The 21,916-nt window shown below is 53.6% G+C and overlaps 1 protein-coding gene across 1 annotated transcript; it reads left to right on the top strand.

Moving 5' to 3' along the window:
• Positions 1 to 224: 224 nt before the first annotated feature.
• On the top strand, positions 225 to 17,046 carry LOC116938178 (uncharacterized). Its single transcript, XM_076061553.1, has 5 exons — positions 225 to 1,394; positions 7,862 to 7,989; positions 10,279 to 10,565; positions 15,071 to 15,673; positions 16,717 to 17,046. Exons 1-5 carry the CDS (start codon positions 385 to 387, stop codon positions 16,789 to 16,791), a joined length of 2,103 nt encoding a protein of 700 aa, XP_075917668.1. The 5' UTR covers positions 225 to 384; the 3' UTR covers positions 16,792 to 17,046.
• The last annotated feature ends 4,870 nt before the right edge of the window (positions 17,047 to 21,916 follow it).

Genomic DNA, 21,916 nt, shown 5'->3' with positions numbered 1-21,916 from the left:
CCCACTCAGTCACTAACCCACTCAGTCACTCACCCACCTACTCAGTCACTCACCCACCCACCCACTCACACAGTCACTCACCCACTCAGTCACTCACCCACCCACTCAATTACTCACCCACCCACTCACACAGTCACTCAATCACCCACCTACCCACCCACTCAGTCACTCACCCACACCTCTGTCTAACCCCCCCCCCCTACAGTTAACTGGCCGCGCGCACCGCAGGGCCATCCCAGCACGGCAGGCACCACGGCTTGCTGCTGCCTCATCAGGGGCGGTGACGAGCTCTACGTCGCCCACGTGGGAGACTCGCGAGCCGTCATCGCCCAGCGGCACCCCCGGGGGGGGGGCACCCCCGCCGACGGACCCCCCCCCCCTTCAATGCACCCCGTCTATTCATTGGCCCCCCCTTCCTCACTGCGACCCATTTATTCAGCGGGCCCCCCTTCTTCCTTGCGCCCCATTTATTCAGCGGACCCCCCTTCGGACATGGGCCCCCCTTCTGTGAAGGCCCACCTAGCCTGGGACGGAACCCCACCTACGCATGGCCAAGTTGTGGCGGACTTCATAGCGCCCATCGGCCAAGCCGTGGCAACACCGCAACCACCGCCACTGTCACAACCACCACAACTACAACCACAACCACCACTGTCACAACCACCACAACCACCACCACCACTGTCACAACCACCACCACCACTGTCACAACCACCACCACTGTCACAACCACCACCACCACCACCACCACCACGGCCACCACTGTCACAACCACCACCACCACCACTGTCACAACCACCACCACCACCAAGGCCACCACCACTGTCACAACCACCACCACCACTGTCACAACCACCACCACCACCGCTGTCACAACCACCACCACCACTGTCACAACCACCGCCACCACCACTGTCACAACCACCACCACTACAACCACCGCCACGGCCACCACTGTCACAACCACCACCACCACTGTCACAACCACCACCACCACCACTGTCACAACCACCACCACCACCACTGTCACAACCACCGCCACCACCACGGCCACCACTGTCACAACCACCACCACCACCGCCCCGGCAGGAGGTGGACAAGGAGGAGGTGGTGGACGAGGTGGAGGAGGAGGTGGACGAGGTGGTGGACGAGATGGAAGAGGAGGAGGTGGACAAGGAGGTGGTGGTGGACAAGGAGGTGGACAAGGTGGTGGAGGTGGACGAGGTGGTGGAGGAGGTGGACGAGGTGGTGGATGAGGAGGTGGACGAGGTGGAGGAGGAGGTGGTGGACGAGGTGGTGGACGAGGTGGTGCCGCTACTTGCCGTGGCGTTGACGCGCGACCACAAGCCGGAGGATCCAGTGGAGAGGGAACGCATCGAGAGGCTGGGCGGGCGGTAAGACATTCGTGTGTATGTGTGTGTGTGCCTATGATACCATCAGTAGGCCTGGGCTCTGGGTCGTTCTTCGTGCTTTTGGAGTACCTGACCCTCTGCTCACGATCATTAAGGACCTTCATGATGGTGAGCGGGCCCGGGTAAAACTACGTGGCCGGGAGTCAGAGCCATTCCCTGTACACCTTGGGGTGCGACAGGGATGTCCTCTGGCTCCCACATTATTTAACATCTATTTTGACCGCGTAGTTCGTGAAGCCTTCAGTAGCTGTACCGGGGGAATCTTCATATGGTACAGATATAATGGGAGGCTGATCGATGCCCGGGTGCGGTCAAAGGATGGCTCCCTATTGCTCAACCACGTTATGTATGCTGATGATTTGGTAATAGCTGCTCATTCAGAGGAGGAATTGGAGACGCTGCTGCTGAGACTGGAGCGTGCCACTAAGAGGTGGGGCCTTACCATCAGCCCCACCAAAACTAAGCACCTGCCTGGGTATTTTGTACCATCGGACACTCCACCCCCACAACTCCCAATTGGTGATGGGGCAGTTGTGGAGAGAGTGGAGAGTTTCCCATACCTGGGCAGTGTGCTTATGACTGGCTCCAGTTTAACAGCAGAGGTCTCACTCCGAATCAGTCGAGCGGCAATATCTTTTCATCGGTTGCGTAACGTGTGGAAGCTACCTGGTCTGTCGCTCCACACTAAGCTTCAGGTCTTCTCGGCCACGGTCATTCCCTCCCTTCTCTACGCTTGCGAAACGTGGACCCCCCTAATGAAACATATTCGCCGGTTAGAAACATTTAGGCTGGCCTGCCTACGATCCATCCTGGGTTTAACCAGACTGGATTGTGTGAGGAGCTCACAAATCCTTGAAAGATCTGGGCAAGGTCCCATCGGTGAGCTCCTCCGGCGGGCAAGGCTGCGATGGCTGGGTCATGTAGCCCGCATGCCCAGCCAACGCATGCCGAAACAGCTTTTGTTCAGCCGGATTGAGGGGGCTAAGTGGGCACGGCACGGGCTAGAGAAGAGATGGAGTGATGTGGTACAGGAGGACGTGGAGCTGAGTGGACTTGCCGATGACTGGTACCAGCGGTGTCAAGATCGGCCTCTGTGGAGGAGGCTCGTGAAGGATGCTACTGGGCAGTTGGAGGCAGTCGCCCTCCAACAACAACGGAGGGCGGAGGAGCGACGCTCAGAACAACGAGCGGAGCGCCGGGTGGCTAAAGCACAGCAGGTTGGCACAGTAGGGGGCACAGGTGGTGCATCAGCCAGTCATCTCAGTCAGTCGACCCGTGGCACCTGGGTCTGCCCCGTGACCTCCTGCCAGCGGGCGTTCGACACTTCACGTGGCCTCAGGGTGCACATAGCCTGGCACAAGCGTCGTGGTGACGTCACCGCCACTTAGTGGCGAATGGCGGTTGTTGTTGTTGTTGTGTGTATGTGGAGCCAGGAGATTGAATATCTACCCTCGGGGCTCCTCCAGAAACAACGAAAAACCACTACGGGTGGCCACGTGGAATGTTCGAACGCTCACTGCGGAGGAGAGGCTGCCACTCCTCTGTCGGGAGCTGGACCGGTACCGCCTGGATCTATGTGGCATTCAGGAGATCCGGTGGACCGGCTCTGGCTCCTACCACCATGAGGGGTGGACAGTCCTATACTCGGGGCAGCAGACTGCTAAACAACAGGGTGTGGCTCTTCTTTTGAACAAAATAATGAAGGGGGCGTGGGAGCGTGGCGGTGAGGTGTGAGAAGCTGTAAGTCCCAGGCTACTTTGGGCTCGCCTTCCCATCAACCGGAGGCGAGGAATGGTGGTCGTGGTTACTTATGCCCCCACCGAAGATGAACATCCGTGGAGGGATGCAGGCAAAGCCGATGAGTCAGATGCCTTCTATGACCTGTCACAGGTGCTGGCTAAAGTGGGCCCTCGGGATAGAGTCATCATGTTGGGTGACTTCAATGCCCGAGTTGGTCATGATACTGGCACCTGGTCTGGAGTGATTGGAGAGCATGGGCCAGATCAGCTCAATAACAACGGTAGGAGGCTACTAGATTTTTGTGCAGCCCATGGGCTTGTAATTTCCAACACGCTGTTCCGGCATCGGCGCATCCACACAACATCATGGATGCATGCCGGGTCCAAGCAAGAACATCTGCTGGACTACCTAGTGACGGACCAGCGGATGCGAGCCCATGTCCTTGACACCAGGACCTACCATGGAGCAGATCTGCCCTCTGACCATCGACTAGTCATCTGTAAGATGCGCCTGCCATTCTTCCACTCTGGTGGTGGGTGTACACCCAGGACCCCATTACAACCTAAAGTGGCCTGGTCTCAGTTATTTGATGAAAGTTGCAAGCGAGAATTTCATCATCGCTTGCGGCTGGGATTGGCATCGTCCCCGACTCCTCCTGATGTCGAGGGTAAATGGGCGAGGTTTAGGACTGTGGCTCATGTAGCTGCAATGGCTGCTTTGGGTACGCGGTCCAGACCTCCCCAGAGACCCTGGCTGACAGAGGAGGTGTTCAGGATGGTTGAGAAAAAGCGACAGGCCCACTGTCATCGGCTACAGAATCCCACGTCAGAGAATGAGGAGGCTTACCGCAGCCTTCGCTCGGAAGTTCGGAGAGCCGTGAGGCGCTGCAAGGATGGGTGGTGGTCGCGGGTTGCTGAGGAGATGGAGTCTGCCTCAGTGGCCCGTGATCACAAATCTCTATTTAACTCCATCAAAAAAGTAACCTGCAGCGCCACACCTATTACCATCATTAGGGGAAAAAACGGTGATCCAATCTCCGACCCCCAGGAACAGGTTTACAGATTTGCTGAGCATTTCTGTGAGGTCTTGGGGGAGGGAAAATCCCTCAGCCAGGAAAACATCGTGGCACAAAGGGAGGATGACCCTGCTGAGGCTGCGGTGCCTCAAATATTGGAAGAAGTCACCCCCTGTGAGTGGCTGGCTGAGGTGCCATCTGTTGAGGAAGTACTGAAGGCGATCCGGAGTCTGAGATCAGGAAAGGCAGCGGGCAGAGATGATCTCCCAAGCGAAATGCTGAGGGAGGGCGGCGTTTGTGCACAGACTGCCCTATATGACATCATAACAACAGTCTGGACCACTGGACGGGTTCCGCAGGATTGGAAGGATGCCCTGGTGGTCCCCCTTTTTAAGAAGGGGGACCGCACAGACTGTAACAACTACAGAGGCATCTCACTCCTCAGTGTGCCGGGAAAGGTCCTGGCAAGGATTATTCAACATCGCCTTGCCAGGCACGCTGAGGAGTGGCTTGCGGAGCCCCAATGCGGTTTCAGGAAAGGGCGGTCCTGCACAGATGCCATATTTTCTGTCCGTCTGCTACAGCAGAGGTGTAGGGAATTCCAAAAAGACCTACTTTTCTGCTTTCTTGACCTGGTCAAGGCCTATGATACCATCAGTAGGCCTGGGCTCTGGGTTGTTCTTCGTGCTTTTGGAGTACCTGACCCTCTGCTCAAGATCATTAAGGACCTTCATGATGATGAGCGGGCCCGGGTAAAACTACGTGGCCGGGAGTCAGAGCCATTCCCTGTACACCTTGGGGTGCGACAGGGATGTCCTCTGGCTCCCACATTATTTAACATCTATTTTGACCACGTAGTTCGTGAAGCCTTCAATAGCTGTACCGGGGGAATCTCCATATGGTACAGATATAATGGGAGGCTGATCGATGCCCGGGTGCGGTCAAGGGATGGCTCCCTATTGCTCAACCACGTTATGTCTGCTGATTTGGTAATAGCTGCTCATTCAGAGGAGGAGTTGGAGACACTGCTGCTGAGACTGGAGCGTGCCACTAAGAGGTGGGGCCTTACCATCAGCCCCACCAAAACTAAGCACCTGCCTGGGTATTTTGTACCATCGGACACTCCACCCCCACAACTCCCAATCGGTGATGCGGCAGTTATGGAGATTGTGGAGAGTTTCCCATACCTGGGCAGTGTGCTTATGACCGGCTCCAGTTTAACAGCAGAGGTCTCACTCCGAATCAGTCGAGCGGCAATATCTTTTCATCGGTTGCGTAACGCTGTCTGGAAGCTACCTGGTCTGTCGCTCCGCACTAAGCTTCAGGTCTTCTCGGCCACGGTCAATCCCTCCCTTCTATACGCTTGCGAAACATGGACCCCCCTAATGGAACATCTTTGCCGGTTAGAAACATTTAGGCTGGCCTGCCTACGATCCATCCTGGGTTTAACCAGACTGGATTGTGTGAGGAGCTCACAAATCCTTGAAAGATCTGGGCAAGGTCCCATCGGTGAGCTCCTCCGGTGGGCAAGGCTGCGATGGCTGGGTCATGTAGCCCGCATGCCCAGCCACCTCATGCCGAAACAGCTTTTGTTCGGCCAGATTGAGGGGGCTAAGCGGGCGCAGCACGGGCTAGAGAAGAGATGGAGTGATGTGGTACAGGAGGACGTGGAGCTGAGTGGACTTGCCGATGACTGGTACCAGCGGTGTCAAGATCGGCCTCTGTGGAGGAGGCTCGTGAAGGACGCTACTGGGCAGTTGGAGGCAGTCGCCCACCAACAACAACGGAGGGCAGAGGAGCGACGCTCACAACAACGAGCGGAGCGCCGGGTGGCTAAAGCACAGCAGGTTGGCACAGTAGGGGGCACAGGTGCTGCATCAGCCAGTCATCTCAGTCAGTCGACCCGTGGCACCTGGGTCTGCCCCGTGACCTCCTGCCAGCGGGCGTTCGACACTTCACGTGGCCTCAGGGTGAACATAGCCTGGCACAAGCGTCGTGGTGACGTCACCGCCACTTAATGGCGAATGGCGGTTGTTGTTGTTCTTGTGTATGTGTGTGTATGTGTGTATGTGTGTGTATGTGTGTGTGTCTGTGTGTGTATGTGTGTGTCTGTGTGTCTGTGCGTGTGTGTGTATGTGTGTCTGTGTGTGTTTATGTGTATAATACCCAGGCACCTGCCTGGGTATTTTGTACCATCGGACACTCCACCCCCACAACTCGCAATCGGTGATGGGGCAGTTGTGGAGAGAGTGGAGAGTTTCCCATACCTGGGCAGTGTGCTTATGACCGGCTCCAGTTTAACAGCAGAGGTCTCACTCCGAATCAGTCCAGCGACAATATCTTTTCATCGGTTGTGTAACGCTGTGTGGAAGCTACCTGGTCTGTCGCTCCACAGTAAGCTTCAGGTCTTCTCGGCCACGGTCATTCCCTCCCTTCTCTACGCTTGCGAAACGTGGACCCCCCTAATGAAACATAGTCGCCGGTTAGAAACATTTAGGCTGGCCTGCCTACGATCCATCCTGGGTTTAACCAGACTGGATTGTGTGAGGAGCTCACAAATCCTTGAAAGATCTGGGCAAGGTCCCATCGGTGAGCTCCTCCGGCGGGCAAGGCTGCGATGGCTGGGTCATGTAGCCCGCATGCCCAGCCACCGCATGCCAAAACAGCTTTTGTTCGGCCGGATTGAGGGGGCTAAACGAGCGCGGCACGGGCTAGAGAAGAGATGGAGTGATGTGGTACAGGAGGACGTGGAGCTGAGTGGACTTGCCGATGACTGGTGCCAGCGGTGTCAAGATCGGCCTCTGTGGAGGAGGCTTGTGAAGGACGCTTCTGGGCAGTTGGAGGCAGTCGCCCTCCAACAACAACGGAGGGCGGAGGAGCGACGCTCACAACAATGAGCGGAACGCCGGGTGGCTAAAGCACAGCAGGTTGCCACAGTAGGGGGCACAGGTGGTGCATCAGCCAGTCGTCTCAGTCAGTCGACCCGTGGCACCTGGGTCTGCCCCGTGACCTCCTGCCCGCGGGCGTTCGAGACTTCACGTGGCCTCAGGGTGCACATAGCCTGGCACAAGCGTCGTGGTGACGTCACCGCCACTTAGTGGCGAATGGCGGTTGTTGTTGTGTGTGTGTATATATGTGTGTGTATGTGTGTGTGTATGTGTGTATGGGTGTATGGGGAGGAGTAGTGTAGTGGTTTGCGCGCTGTGCTACGAACCTGATGACCCGGGTTCGATTCCCGCTCACAGCCAACACCAGTCACGATTATCTGAACCGGTCCAGGGCCTCCCCTAGGTCGACTAAGCCTCAAATGAATACCTGGTGCGGTGTGTAAACATCGCCACTAGGGATACAAAGGCGGCCGGGCGTGGTGCTGGGCACCCACCCCCTCGTGTACCTTTCCGGCATTCGTAGGTGCTGCTCGCTAACAACACTTGCCCCTACAGTCTGTTACAGGCTACACGGGGGATCTTTGTCTTTGTGTGTGCTCGCTAACAGCACTTGCCCCTACAGTCTGTTACAGGCTACACAGAGGATCTTTGTCTTTGTGTGTGCTCGCTAACAGCACTTGCCCCTACAGTCTGTTACAGGCTACACGGGGGATCTTTGTCTTTGTGTGTGCTCGCTAACAGCACTTGCCCGTACAGTCTGTTAAGGCTACACGGGGGATCTTTGTCTTTGTGTGTCTGCCCACCAGGGTGATGAGGAAGCCAGGGGGGCCTTGCCGTGTGGCCTGGAGGAGGCCCCTTGTGGCTCACTGCGGCCCTGGGCAGCAAAGCTCAGCCACGGAGGACATCCCCTTCCTGGCCGTGTCACGCTCCCTCGGTACACACACACACACCTACACACACACCTACACACACACCTACACACACACACACACCTACACACACACACAGCTACACACACACCTACACAACAACAACAACAACCGCCATTCGCCACTAAGTGGCGGTGACGTCACCACGACGCTTGTGCCAGGCTATGTGCACCCTGAGGCCACGTGAAGTGTCGAACGCCCGCTGGCAGGAGGTCACGGGGCAGACCCAGGTGCCACGGGTCGACTGACTGAGATGACTGGCTGATGCACCACCTGTGCCCCCTACTGTGCCAACCTGCTGTGCTTTAGCCACCCGGCGCTCCGCTCGTTGTTCTGAGCGTCGCTCCTCCGCCCTCCGTTGTTGTTGGAGGGCGACTACCTCCAACTGCCCAGTAGCATCCTTCACGAGCCTCCTCCACAGAGGCCGATCTTGACACCGCTGGTACCAGTAATCGGCAAGTCCACTCAGCTCCACGTCCTCCTGTACCACATCACTCTATCTCTTCTCTAGCCCGTGCCGCGCTCGTTTAGCCCCCTCAATCCGGCCGAACAAAAGCTGTTTCGGCATGCGGTGGCTAGGCATGCGGGCTACATGACCCAGCCATCACAGCCTTGCCCGCCGGAAGAGCTCACCGATGGTGCCTTGCCCAGATCTTTCAAGGATTTGTGAGCTCCTCACACAATCCAGCCTGGTTAAACCCAGGATGGATCGTAGGCAGGCCAGCCTAAATGTTTCACACCGGCGAAGATGTTCCATTAGGGGGGTCCACGTTTCGCAAGCGTAGAGATGGGAGGGAATGACCGTGGCCGAGCCAGAGCCGGTCCACCGGACCTCCTGAATGTCACATAGATCCAGGCGGTACCGGTCCAGCTCCCGACAGAGGAGTGGCAGCCTCTCCTCCGCAGTGAGTGTTCGAACATTCCACGTGGCCACCCGTAGTGGTTTTTCGTTGTTTCTGGAGGAGCCCCGAGGGTAGATATTCAATCTCCTGGCTCCGCCAATTGGGGTTTGGCCAGGAGACGTCATAGACGCCTGGCCTCCCGGGGCCTCCGGCACAAGCTTATTAGTTATATATTCTTAATTCGTGGTTTAGTGGTAATTAATTGAAGGTGGAGGGGTTACCAGCCCCTCACATCCATCCAGAGCCCCCGTTTAGCCCCTGTGGTGGACACATATGCCATGAGGGGAGGAGCCAATCAAAATTGGACCTCCCCCCACAGCACTGTCCACGACAGAGTTGCCCGTCCGGCACACACACCTACACACACACCTACACACACCTACACACACACCTATACACACACCTACACACACCTACACACACCTACACACACACCTACACACACACCTACACACACACCCCTACACACACACACCTACACACACACCTACACACACACCTACACACACCTACACACACACCTACACACACACCTATACACACCCGTGGCACCTCCTGGCGACCTCCTGCCAGCGGGCATTCGACACTTCATCTGGCGTTAAAAGTGCACGTAGCCTGGCACAGGCGCCCTGGTTATGTCATCGCCACCTAGTGGCGAATGGCGGTTGTTGTGAAACGTGTGTTCATGTATATGTGTGTGTACGCGTAGGTGTGTTTACGTGTGTGTTTACGAGTGTGTGTACGCGTGTGTACGTGTGTGTGTGTACGTGTGTGTGTACGTGTGTGTGTACGTGTGTGTACGTGTGTGTGTACGTGTGTGTACGTGTGTGTGTACATGTGTGTGTACGTGTGTGCGTGTGTACGTGTGTGTGTACGTGTGTCCGTGTGTGTACGTGTCCGTGTGTGTGTGTACGTGTGTGTGTGTGTACGTGTGTGTACGTGTGTGTGTGTGTACGTGTGTAAGTGTGTGTGTACGTGTGTGTGTGTACATGTGTGTGTGTACGTGTGTGTGTGTACGTGTGTGCGTACGTGTGTACGTGTGTGTGTGTGTACGTGTGTGTGTGTACGTGTGTGTGTGTACGTGTGTGTGTGTGTACGTGTGTGTGTACGTGTGTGTGTGTACGTGTGTGTGTGTACGTGTGTGTGTACGTGTGTGTACGTGTGTGTGTGTGTACGTGTGTGAGTGTGTACGTGTGTGAGTGTGTACGTGTGTGTGTGTACGTGTGTGTGTACGTGTGTGTGTGTGTACGTGTGTGTGTACGTGTGTGTGAGTGTGTACGTGTGTGAGTGTGTACGTGTGTGAGTACGTGTGTGTGTGTACGTGTGTGTGTGTGGTACGTGTGTGTGTGTACGTGTGTACGTGTGTGTGTGTGTGTTGGCGATATCCCACAGGGGACCTCTGGAGCTACGACTTTGCGAGCGCCCAGTTTGTGGTCTCCCCCGAGCCGGACGTCAGCGCCTACAGGCTGGACCCAGGGCACCACCGCTACCTGGTGCTGGCCACCGACGGAGTCTGGGATGTCCTCACGCCCACAGAGGCCGTGGCGCTCTGTCATCGGGCGGACGCACAGCAGCAGCAGCGAGCACGGGCACGTCTACATACACACACACACACACGTCTACATGCACACAAACGTCTACATACACACACACACGTCTACATACATACACACACACACGTCTACATACACACACACACACACGTCTACATACACACACACACACGTCTACATACACACACACACGTCTACATACACACACACACACACGTCTACATACACACACACACGTCTACATACACACACGTCTACATACACACACACACGTTTACACACACACTATACACACACACACGTCTACATACACTCACACACGTCTACATACACGCACACACGTCTACATACACACACACGTCTACATACACACACACGTCTACATACACACACGTCTACACACACACACACGTCTACATACACACAACAACAACCGCCATTCGCCACTAAGTGGCGGTGACGTCACCACGACGCTTGTGCCAGGCTATGTGCACCCTGAGGCCACGTGAAGTGTCGAACGCCCGCTGGCAGGAGGTCACGGAGCAGACCCAGGTGCCACAGGTCGACTGACTGAGATGACTGGCTGATGCACCACCTGTGCCCCCTACTGTGCCAACCTGCTGTGCTTTAGCCACCCGGCGCTCCGCTCGTTGTTCTGAGCGTCGCTCCTCCGCCCTCCGTTGTTGTTGGAGGGCGACTGCCTCCAACTGCCCAGTAGCATCCTTCACGAGCCTCCTCCACAGAGGCCGATCTTGACACCGCTGGTACCAGTCATCGGCAAGTCCACTCAGCTCCACGTCCTCCTGTACCACATCACTCCATCTCTTCTCTAGCCCGTGCCGCGCCCGCTTAGCCCGCTCAATCTGGCCAAACAAAAGCTGTTTCGGCATGCGGTGGCTGGGCATGCGGGCTACATGACCCAGCCATCGCAGCCTTGCCTGCCGGAGGAGCTCACCGATGGGACCCTGCCCAGATCTTTCAAGGATTTGTGAGCACCTCACACAATCCAGTCTGGTTAAACCCAGGATGGATCGTAGGCAGGCCAGCCTAAATGTTTCCAACCGGCGAGAGAAGGGAGGGAATGACCGTGGCCGAGAAGACCTGAAGCTTAGTGCGGAGCGAGAGACCAGGTAGCTTCCACACAGCGTTACGCAACCGATGAAAAGATATTGCCGCTCGACTGATTCGGAGTGAGACCTCTGCTGTTAAACTGGAGCCAGTCATAAGCACACTGCCCAGGTATGGGAAACTCTCCACTCTCTCCACAACTGCCCCATCACCGATTGGGAGTTGTGGGGGTGGAGTGTCCGATGGTACAAAATACCCAGGCAGGTGCTTAGTTTTGGTGGGGCTGATGGTAAGGCCCCACCTCTTAGTGGCACGCTCCAGTCTCAGCAGCAGCGTCTCCAACTCCTCCTCTGACTGAGCAGCTATTACCAAATCATCAGCATACATAACGTGGTTGAGCAATAGGGAGCCATCCCTTGACCGCACCCGGGCATCGATTAGCCTCCCATTATATCTGTACCATATGGAGATTCCCCCGGTACAGCTATTGAAGGCTTCACGAACTACGTGGTCAAAATATATGTTAAATAATGTGGGAGCCAGAGGACATCCCTGCCGCACCCCAAGGTGTGCAGGGAATGGCTCTGACTCCCGGCCACGTAGTTTTACCCGGGCCCGCTCACTATCATGAAGGTCCTTAATGATCGTGAGCAGAGGGTCAGGTACTCCAAAAGCACGAAGAACAACCCAGAGCCCAGGCCTACTGATGGTATCATAGGCCTTGACCAGGTCAAGAAAGCAGATATGTAGGTCTTGTTGGAATTCCCTACAACTCTGCTGTAGCAGACGGACAGAAAATATGGCATCTGTGCAGGACCGCCCTTTCCTGAAACCGCATTGGGGTTCCGCAAGCCTCTCCTCAGCGTGCCTGGCAAGGCGATGTTGAATAATCCTTGCCAGGACCTTTCCCGGCACACTGAGGAGTGAGATGCCCCTGTAGTTGTTACAGTCTGTGCGGTCCCCCTTCTTAAAAAGGGGGACCACCAGGGCATACTTCCAATCCTGCGGAACCCGTCCAGTGGTCCAGACACACACACACATATACACACACACGTCTACATACACACACACACGTCTACATACACACACACGTCAACATACACACACACACGTCTACATACACACACACGTCTACATACACACACACACGTCTACATACACACACACGTCTACATACACACACACACGTCTACATACACACACACACGTTTACATACACACACACGTCTACATACACACACACACTATATACACACACACACACGTCTACATACACGCACACACGTCTACATACACACACACATATACACACACGTCTACATACACACACACACGTCTACATACACACACACGTCTACATACACACACACACACACGTATATATACACACACACGTCTACACACACACACACGTCTACATACACACACACACGTCTACATACACACACACGTCTACACACACACACGTCTACATGCACACACACACACTATACATACACACACTATATACACACACACACACGTCTACACACACACACGTCTACATGCACACACACGTCTACATACACACACACACACACATCTGCATACACACACACGTCTACATACACACACACACACATATACACACACACGTCTACATACACACACACACGTCTACATACACACACACACACGTCTACACACACACACGTCTACATACACACACACACGTCTACATACACACAAACACGTCTACACACACACACACACGTCTACATACACACACACGTCTACATACACACACACACATATACACACACGTCTACATACACACACGTCTACATACACACACACAATATACACACACACACACGTCTACATACACACACACACACGTCTACATACACACACACACGTCTACATGCACACACACACACTATGTCTACACACACACGTCTACATATACAACAACAACAACAACCGCCATTCGCCACTAAGTGGCGGTGACGTCACCACGACGCTTGTGCCAGGCTATGTGCACCCTGAGGCCACGTGAAGTGTCGAACGCCCGCTGGCAGGAGGTCACGGGGCAGACCCAGGTGCCACGGGTCGACTGACTGAGATGACTGGCTGATGCACCACCTGTGCCCCCTACTGTGCCAACCTGCTGTGCTTTAGCCACCCGGCGCTCCGCTCGCTGTTGTGAGCGTCGCTCCTCCGCCCTCCGTTGTTGTTGGAGGGCGACTGCCTCCAACTGCCCAGTAGCATCCTTCACGAGCCTCCTCCACAGAGGCCGATCTTGACACCGCTGGTACCAGTCATCGGCAAGTCCACTCAGCTCCACGTCCTCCTGTACCACATCACTCCATCTCTTCTCTAGCCCGTGCCGCGCCCGCTTAGCCCCCTCAATCCGGCCAAACAAAAGCTGTTTCGGCATGCGGTGGCTGGGCATGCGGGCTACATGACCCAGCCATCGCAGCCTTGCCTGCCGGAGGAGCTCACCGATGGGACCCTGCCCAGATCTTTCAAGGATTTGTGAGCTCCTCACACAATCCAGTCTGGTTAAACCCAGGATGGATCGTAGGCAGGTCAGCCTAAATGTTTCTAACCGGCGAAGATGTTCCATTAGGGGGGTCCACGTTTCGCAAGCGTAGAGAAGGGAGGGAATGACCGTGGCCGAGAAGACCTGAAGCTTAGTGCGGAGCGACAGACCAGGTAGCTTCCACACAGCGTTACGCAACCGATGAAAAGATATTGCCGCTCGACTGATTCGGAGTGAGACCTCTGCTGTTAAACTGGAGCCAGTCATAAGCACACTGCCCAGGTATGGGAAACTCTCCACTCTCTCCACAACTGCCCCATCACCGATTGGGAGTTGTGGGGGCGGAGTGTCCGATGGTACAAAATACCCAGGCAGGTGCTTAGTTTTGGTGGGGCTGATGGTAAGGCCCCACCTCTTAGTGGCACGCTCCAGTCTCAGCAGCAGCGTCTCCAACTCCTCCTCTGACTGAGCAGCTATTACCAAGTCATCAGCATACATAACGTGGTTGAGCAATAGGGAGCCATCCCTTGACCGCACCCGGGCATCGATTAGCCTCCCATTATATCTGTACCATATGGAGATTCCCCCGGTACAGCTATTGAAGGCTTCACGAACTACGTGGTCAAAATAGATGTTAAATAATGTGGGAGCCAGAGGACATCCCTGACGCACCCCAAGGTGTACAGGGAATGGCTCTGACTCCCGGCCACGTAGTTTTACCCGGGCCCGCTCACCATCATGAAGGTCCTTAATGATCGTGAGCAGAGGGTCAGGTACTCCAAAAGCACGAAGAACGACCCAGAGCCCAGGCCTACTGATGGTATCATAGGCCTTGACCAGGTCAATAAAGCAGAGATGTAGGTCTTGTTGGAATTCCCTACACCTCTGCTGTAGCAGACGGACAGAAAATATATATATATTTATATATATATATTTATATACGTCTACACACACACGTCTACGCACACACACGTCTACGCACACACACTATATACATACACACACACGTCTACATGCACTTACACGTCTCATCCTGCAGGCCAGCGGCGGTGGTGCCGGTGGTTGTGCTGCTGGTGGTGCCGGTGGTTGTGCTGGTGGTGGTGCCGGTGGTTGTGCTGGTGGTGCTGCCGGTGGTTGTGCTGCTGGTGGTTCCGGTGGTTGTGCTGGTGGTGCTGCCGGTGGTTGTGCCGGTGGTTGTGCTGCTGGTGGTGCTGGTTGTTGTGCCGGTGGTGCCAGCAGCAGCAGCAGCAGCAACAGCAGCAGCAGCAGCGGTGTAGACCTGACGCTGGCGCAGGCGCTGGTGGCGGAGGCGCTGTCCCGCTGGCACCGGCTCGGCACCAAGGCCGACAACGTGAGCGCCGTGGTGGCGCGGCTGTGCCCGTCGGCGGCGTCGCCGGCGCCCCGGCTCGGTGCCGACGGCGCCGCCGGCGCCGAGCTCGTTGCCGGCGGAGGAGGAATGGTCGCTGGTGGTGGTGGTGGTGGCGCTGTCCGTGCGTCAGCCCTGGCCAGGAGTGGAACCGAGGTTCTACGAGGGCCGGGCACCGAGGAGCTACCCAGCAACAACAGCAGCAGCAGCAACAACAACAGCAGCAGCAGCGGCAACAGCAGCAGTGGGAAGTTCACTCCACTGCTGGCTGACCTGGTGAGGGCACCGTCACGATGCGTGGTGTGTGTGTGTGTGTATGTGTGTGCGTGTGTACGTGTGTTTGTGTGTATGTGTGTATGTGTGCGTGTTTGTGTGTGTGTACGTGTGTACGTGTGCGTGCGTGTGCGTGTGTGTGTGCGTGTACGTGTGTTTGTGTGTATGTGTGTACGTGTGTGTGTTTGTGTGTATGTGTGCGTGTTTGTGTGTGTGTGTATATGTGTTTATGTGTGTTTGTGTGTATGTGTGCGTGTTTGTGTGTGTACGTGTGTGTGTGTGTATATGTGTTTGTGTGTGTATGTGTGTTTGTGTGTATGTGTGTGTGTTTGTGTGTACGTGTGTGTGTGCGTGTGTGTGTGGATGTGTACGTGTGTGTGTACGTGTGTTTGTGTGTATGTGTGTTTGTGTGTAAGTGTGCGTGTGTTTGTCTGTCCAGCGAAACGATCCCCTACCTCATTGGTGTCGGACGGTAATGCTGTGACTCTGTGTGTGGTGAGTCTATGGGTCTCTGTGTGTGGTGAGTCTATGGGTCTCTGTGTGTGGTGAGTCTATGGGTCTCTGTGTGTGGTGAGTCTATGAGTCTCTGTGTGTGGTGAATCTATGGGTCTCTGTGTGTGGTGAGTCTATGGGTCTCTGTGTGTGGTGAGTCTATGGGTCTCTGTGTGTGGTGAGTCTATGAGTCTCTGTGTGTGGTGAGTCTGTGGGTCTCTGTGTGTGGTGAGTCTATGGGTCTCTGTGTGCGGTGAGTCTATGGGTCTCTGTGTGTGGTGAGTCTATGGGTATCTGTGTGTGGTGAGTATATGGGACTCTATGTGTGGTGAGTCTATGGGTCTCTGTGTGTGGTGAGTCTATGAGTCTCTGTGTGGTGAGTCTATGGGTCTCTGTGTGTGGTGAGTCTATGGGTCTCTGTGTGTGGTGAGTCTATGGGTCTCTGTGTGTGGTGAGTCTATGGGTCTCTGTGTGTGGTGAGTCTATGGGTCTCTATGTGTGGTGAGTCTATGGGTCTCTGTGTGTGGGTAACTCCCCACCCCCTCCCTTTCCAGGGCTGCAGCCAGGAGGAGATTCCCAGCAAGCGCAGCCGCAGGAGCGGCCCTCACGAGGGCACCGCCTCAGACTAGCACCTCAGACTAGCGCCTCAGACTAGTACCTCAGACTAGCGCCTCAGACTAGCACCTCAGACTAGCGCCTCAGACTAGCGCCTCAGACTGGCGCCTCAGACTAGCACCTCAGACTGGCGCCTCAGACTAGCGCCTCAGACTAGCGCCTCAGACTAGTGCCTCAGACTAGTGCCTCAGACTAGCGCCTCAGACTGGTGCCTCAGACTAGCACCTCAGACTAGCGCCTCAGACTAGCGCCTCAGACTGGCGCCTCAGACTAGCGCCTCAGACTAGCGCCTCAGACTGGCGCCTCAGACTAGCGCCTCAGACTAGCGCCTCAGACTAGCGGGGACCCTGGTAGAGGGACCCCGGTAGAGGGACCCTGGTAGAGGGACCCCGGTAGAGGGACCCCGGTAGAGGGACCCCGGTAGTGGGACCCTGGTAGAGGGACCTCGGTAGAGAGACCCCGGTAGAGGGACCCCGGTAGAGGGACCCTGGTAGAGGGACCCCGGTAGAGGGACCCTGGTAGTGGGACCCTGGTAGAGGGACCCCAGTAGAGGGACCCTGGTAGAGGGACCCCGGTAGAGGGACCCTGGTAGAGGGACCCTGGTAGTGGGACCCTGGTAGAGGGACCCTGGTAGGGGGACCCCGGTAGAGGGACCCTGGTAGTGGGTCCCCCTCGTCCGCGTGCCGCTCTAGTCACGTCCCGGTCGTTGGCGGCGATGGCGACGACGTCGCGAGTGAAGGTTTTGTTTTTGGCGTGAGGGAGAGCTTCCCAGGTCCTGGGGGGCTGTCCCCCGCCCTCCTCCCCCCCCCCCCTCCGGTTGCCGTAGCCCCCCACGAAACTCTTTAGTCAGACGCGGCGGCGGTGTGGACGACGACGGTGGCGAAGGTGGCGAAGGTGGCGAAGGTGATTCACGCGAACACGGAGGAGGGCGATGATGGGTGGTGGCGGCGTCTCTCTCCAGGGCGATGTCTCGTCTCTCTCTGGGCATGCGATCCGCACGGCTAGCGCATCGATGTTAGGGGGTTTGATCGGCGTGTGTGTCTGTGTGTCTGTGTCACTGTGTGTGTGTCTATGTGTCTGTGTGTGTCTGTGTGTGTGTCTGTGTGTGTGTCTGTGTGTGTGTGTCTGTGTGTGTCTGTGTGTGTGTGTCTGTGTGTGTGTCTGTGTGTGTGTCTGTGTGTCTGTGTGTGTGTCTGTGTGTCTGTGTGTGTGTCTGTCTGTGTGTGTGTGTCTGTCTGTGTGTCTGTGTGTGTGTCTGTGTGTGTGTCTGTGTGTGTGTGTCACTGTGTCTGTGTGTGTGTCTGTGTGTGTGTCTGTGTGTGTCTGTGCGTACGCTTGTTTGTTAATTGTTTTAAATAAGTATTAAATAGTTGTTGACGATTTTGCGGCGTTTGAAATTGTTCTATTGTTTGGGCTGCCAGAATTGAGGCCCATTTTGCTTAGTCGTAACGTGTATAAGTTAGACCTTACGTATCGCTTAATTGATGAATGATTGTGAGCGTTATCGGTTCTAGTTAACGTAAGCTCTGCAGTGATTCTCATAGTGCTAAGATATTCGTATTGTCCATCTCAGTCACGGCGGGGCTCTTTAATGCTTATCATAGACGTGATAAGTCCGGCAATACAAATGATAGCCAGGATAAGATTTAGACTTTGAATCCTAGTCTGGATAGGTTGTATAATGAATATCGTAGATAGGATGAGTATAGTAATACAAATGATAGCTGAAACGTGTGTTAAGGGGCCGTCCATAAATGACGGAGCACAGCTGGGGGGGGTGGGGGAGGGGTCAGACATTTGTGACGATGTGTGACGAGGTGGGGGGGGGGTGTTTGAGAAATGTGACGTCACGTCAAAATGCGCAACTTTAAATAAACACGTCCTGCTGAATTAAAGAGTAAATAGACTTCTTAATAAACGTTTCCTGATGACAGTGAGCACACACCCGGCATGCACGTGACTTGACACGCACGACAGTCAGTGTGTCTGTACGTGTGTGTGTACGTGTGTGTGTGTACGTGTGTGTGTGCGGGTGTGTACGTGTGTGTGTGCGTGTGTACGTGTGTGTGTATGTGTGTGCGTGTGTGTGTACGCATGATGATGCGTAGGCCAGTGTACCTGGGGAGCGGTGGCGCAGTGGTTAGCGCACTGCCCATACGAACCCGGTGCCACCGAATCCCGCTTCCCAATTCACGACGGACTCGCGCATCGGTGGCGATCGTGCGGACCGGCGGTAAACTCCCCTAGGTCGGCTCAGACTTAAACGAGCACCTGGGGTAGCGATCTGTGAACAACATCATCATCATCAGCAGCATTCGTGGGAGAGACAAAAATGGCCGCTGAGGAAGCTGCCACCTCACCCATCCCCCTCGTGCGTCGTCACGACCTTGGTAGCACTTGCCCCAAGGGTATGTGCGAGCTATACGGGAACCTTTGTCTTTGTGTGTGCTGCTACGTGAGATTAAAGTTATTATTATAATGAGATGTCTGTGTGTGTGTGTGACTATAACCTTTGTGTGTGCTGCTACGTGAGATGTATTATTTTAATGAGATGTCTGTGTGTGTGTGACTATAACCTTTGTCTTTGTGTGTGCTGCTACGTGAGATGAAAGTATTATTATTATAATGAGATGTCTGTATGTGACTATTACCTTTGTCTTTGTGTGTGCTGCTACGTGAGATGTATTATTATTATGAGATGTCTATATCTGTGTCTGTGACTATAACCTTTGTCTTTGTGTGTGCTGCTACGTGAGATGAAAGTATTATTATAATGAGATGTGTGTGTGTGACTGTAACGAACCAGGAGGCAGGTTCCATGATGAGATGTGTCTCACTGAAAAGGAGCCACTTGTGTAACCACTGCGCCACCGCTCCCCACCAGCGGATGTTCGCTGTCGATTGCGTTCCGTCCCCACCACGGCAGCAGCAGCAGCAACAACAAAGGAAAAGATCTCCCGGATAGCCGATACAGACACTTGGGGCAATATCAAAGCATTTTTGTTTCCAAGTGTGGTTAATGCAGAGTTGATGCCTTGTGATGGGGTGTCTGTTGTTTGAACAACGTAACACCGGTATTCTTGCCGGAAAGGGTAAAACCTCTCATTTTTTTGCATAGTGTCGTGCAGAGAGAAACCAGAAAACAAAAACCCACATCATGATGAACACGGATTCCCAATAGAAAGAAATGTGTCGCCATTTCCTGAAGGAGTGCATTATGGTTATCTTGTCTTCGATCACCACCGAAGACAAATATGACATTCCGAAAGCAGAAGTGATGCAGCTGTTGTCAATTGGTCATTTTTATTTGCATAGCGTGCAATGGCCATGTGCTGTTTACAACACATTTCTGCCTTTTCCAGCCTGCACTGTTATTCTGTTATGTTTTCATTGTTGTTGTTAAAAAAAAATTCTTGAAGCATTATTTTTGCCTGCACCTCTTGGCACATTCCTATTTCCCGGTACGGATCTTCTTGTTCTGTGCTCGTGCAACACGAATCTCAACTGCATACTAGCTGGGTGACTGGCTAAACAGGACTTTCTGTGTAACAAACATTGATATTTCCCATTATTTACAGGTTTGTATGTATGTATGTTGAACTTCTTTGGTACCGTACGTAGCCAACCATGCTAATGGTCGGTGCAGGGGATGGACAACAAACTAAACACAAGTAGTTGTATTAAAGGTTTGATGAGTGGAAAGACACGATATAGAATGCTGACATTTTAGCCAATCCCCAGCCATCATTAGAACAGAGATATTTGATTACTTACAGTTGCAAGTCGTCATCTGGAGGTGCATTGAGCATCCCCGACGTCATCTCGGCATTAAATAAGCACCTGATGGAATTTCGATTTAAAGCTTTCGTGACTGCAAGGATTCATCTTCTTTGGTTCTTTCGGTAAAGTCACCACGTAGAATGAGAATAAAATAATAAATTGATAAAATAAAATAACACAATAATATTCTCACGACGTTTCGGCCACAACACAAGCGGCCTTCATCAGGTGAAAGGACGAGACTGTCTGGAGGACAGCGCTGGAGTGAAAAAGCCATGCTCAGATCGCGACCTTTAAGCTGTGTGAGAAGAAACAAAGCGCCTTGACAAAGGAATTAGCATAGAATCTAGCATTGAAATGGCTGAGTGATTAGCTTGCGACTGGTCACAGAAATGGCTATGTTAAAGTTAAAGCATACACATCCGCAGAAGCACCCCTTGACAAAGGAATTAGCATAGAATTTAGCATTGAAATAGCTAAGTTAAAGCATACACATCCGCAGAGGTACCCCTTGACAAAGGAATTAGCATAGAATTTAGCATTGAAATAGCTGAGTGATTAGCTTGTAACTGGTCACAGAAATAGCTATGTTAAAGTCAGAGCATACACATTCACAGAGGCATCTAGTACAAATCAAACAGGAGAATTTAGCATTGAAATAACTAGACGAATTTAGCATTGAAATAACTGAGTGATTAGCTTGTGACTGGTCACAGAAATGGCTATGTTGAAGTCAAGGCCTACACATCTGAGCTATTCACAGCAACTGGGTATACACTACAATATATAATGAATACTATATAGTGAATTTTGATTTAAAGCTTTCGTGACTGCAGTAATTCAAATTCTTAGTTCTTTCGGTAAAGTCACGTTGAAGGGAAACAAAATAATAAAATATATATAAAACAATAAAAATTCTCACGTTTCGACCATAACACAAACGGTCGTCATCAGGTGTGTCGGTTTGCATAAATGTATTTATTTTTAAACAGTTATTTATTTATTAAAAAACGTTAGTGCCACGCGCAGCAATTTGGCAGTTTATTTAGAAGGATGAGTCCATCTATGTTCTGAAAAGAGGAGGGGGGAGACGAAAAATTTAATGTATGCTGTCTGAAAGCCACTGTAAGCGTGAACAATCAATTAAGACCTGAAATGGTTTATCAAATCTTTCCAATGATTGCTAAGCCAGAATCCATCTTCTCGGTTGAAATTGTCTCTGTGCTTGTATATGTGTATAGCCTCATGAACGAATCTCTCATGGTAGCCAGATGGCTTACAAAGAACCTCTGTCTTGGAAAAGTCAATGTCATGTGAGCCTACTGAATTATAATGATCTGCCACGGCCGAGGTGTTGGT

Source organism: Petromyzon marinus, unplaced genomic scaffold (genome assembly GCF_048934315.1).
Source record: "Petromyzon marinus isolate PM22_M1 ecotype Great Lakes invasive population unplaced genomic scaffold, UKy_Petmar_22M1.pri1.0 PM_G_Scaffold_37, whole genome shotgun sequence".
Lineage (NCBI taxonomy): Eukaryota > Metazoa > Chordata > Hyperoartia > Petromyzontiformes > Petromyzontidae > Petromyzon > Petromyzon marinus.
This window is presented reverse-complemented; position numbering and strand designations above follow the sequence as displayed.

What these genes read in the sequence shown, in the direction of transcription:
- LOC116938178 (XM_076061553.1), top strand. Translation starts at nt 385, where the DNA reads ATGCACCCCGTCTATTCATTGGCCCCCCCTTCCTCACTGCGACCCATT. An exon ending in ATCGAGAGGCTGGGCGGGCG is followed by an intron (nt 1,395 to 7,861) that starts GTAAGACATTCG and finishes TCTGCCCACCAG; the next exon opens with GGTGATGAGGAAGCCAGGGG. An exon ending in GGCCGTGTCACGCTCCCTCG is followed by an intron (nt 7,990 to 10,278) that starts GTACACACACAC and finishes GATATCCCACAG; the next exon opens with GGGACCTCTGGAGCTACGAC.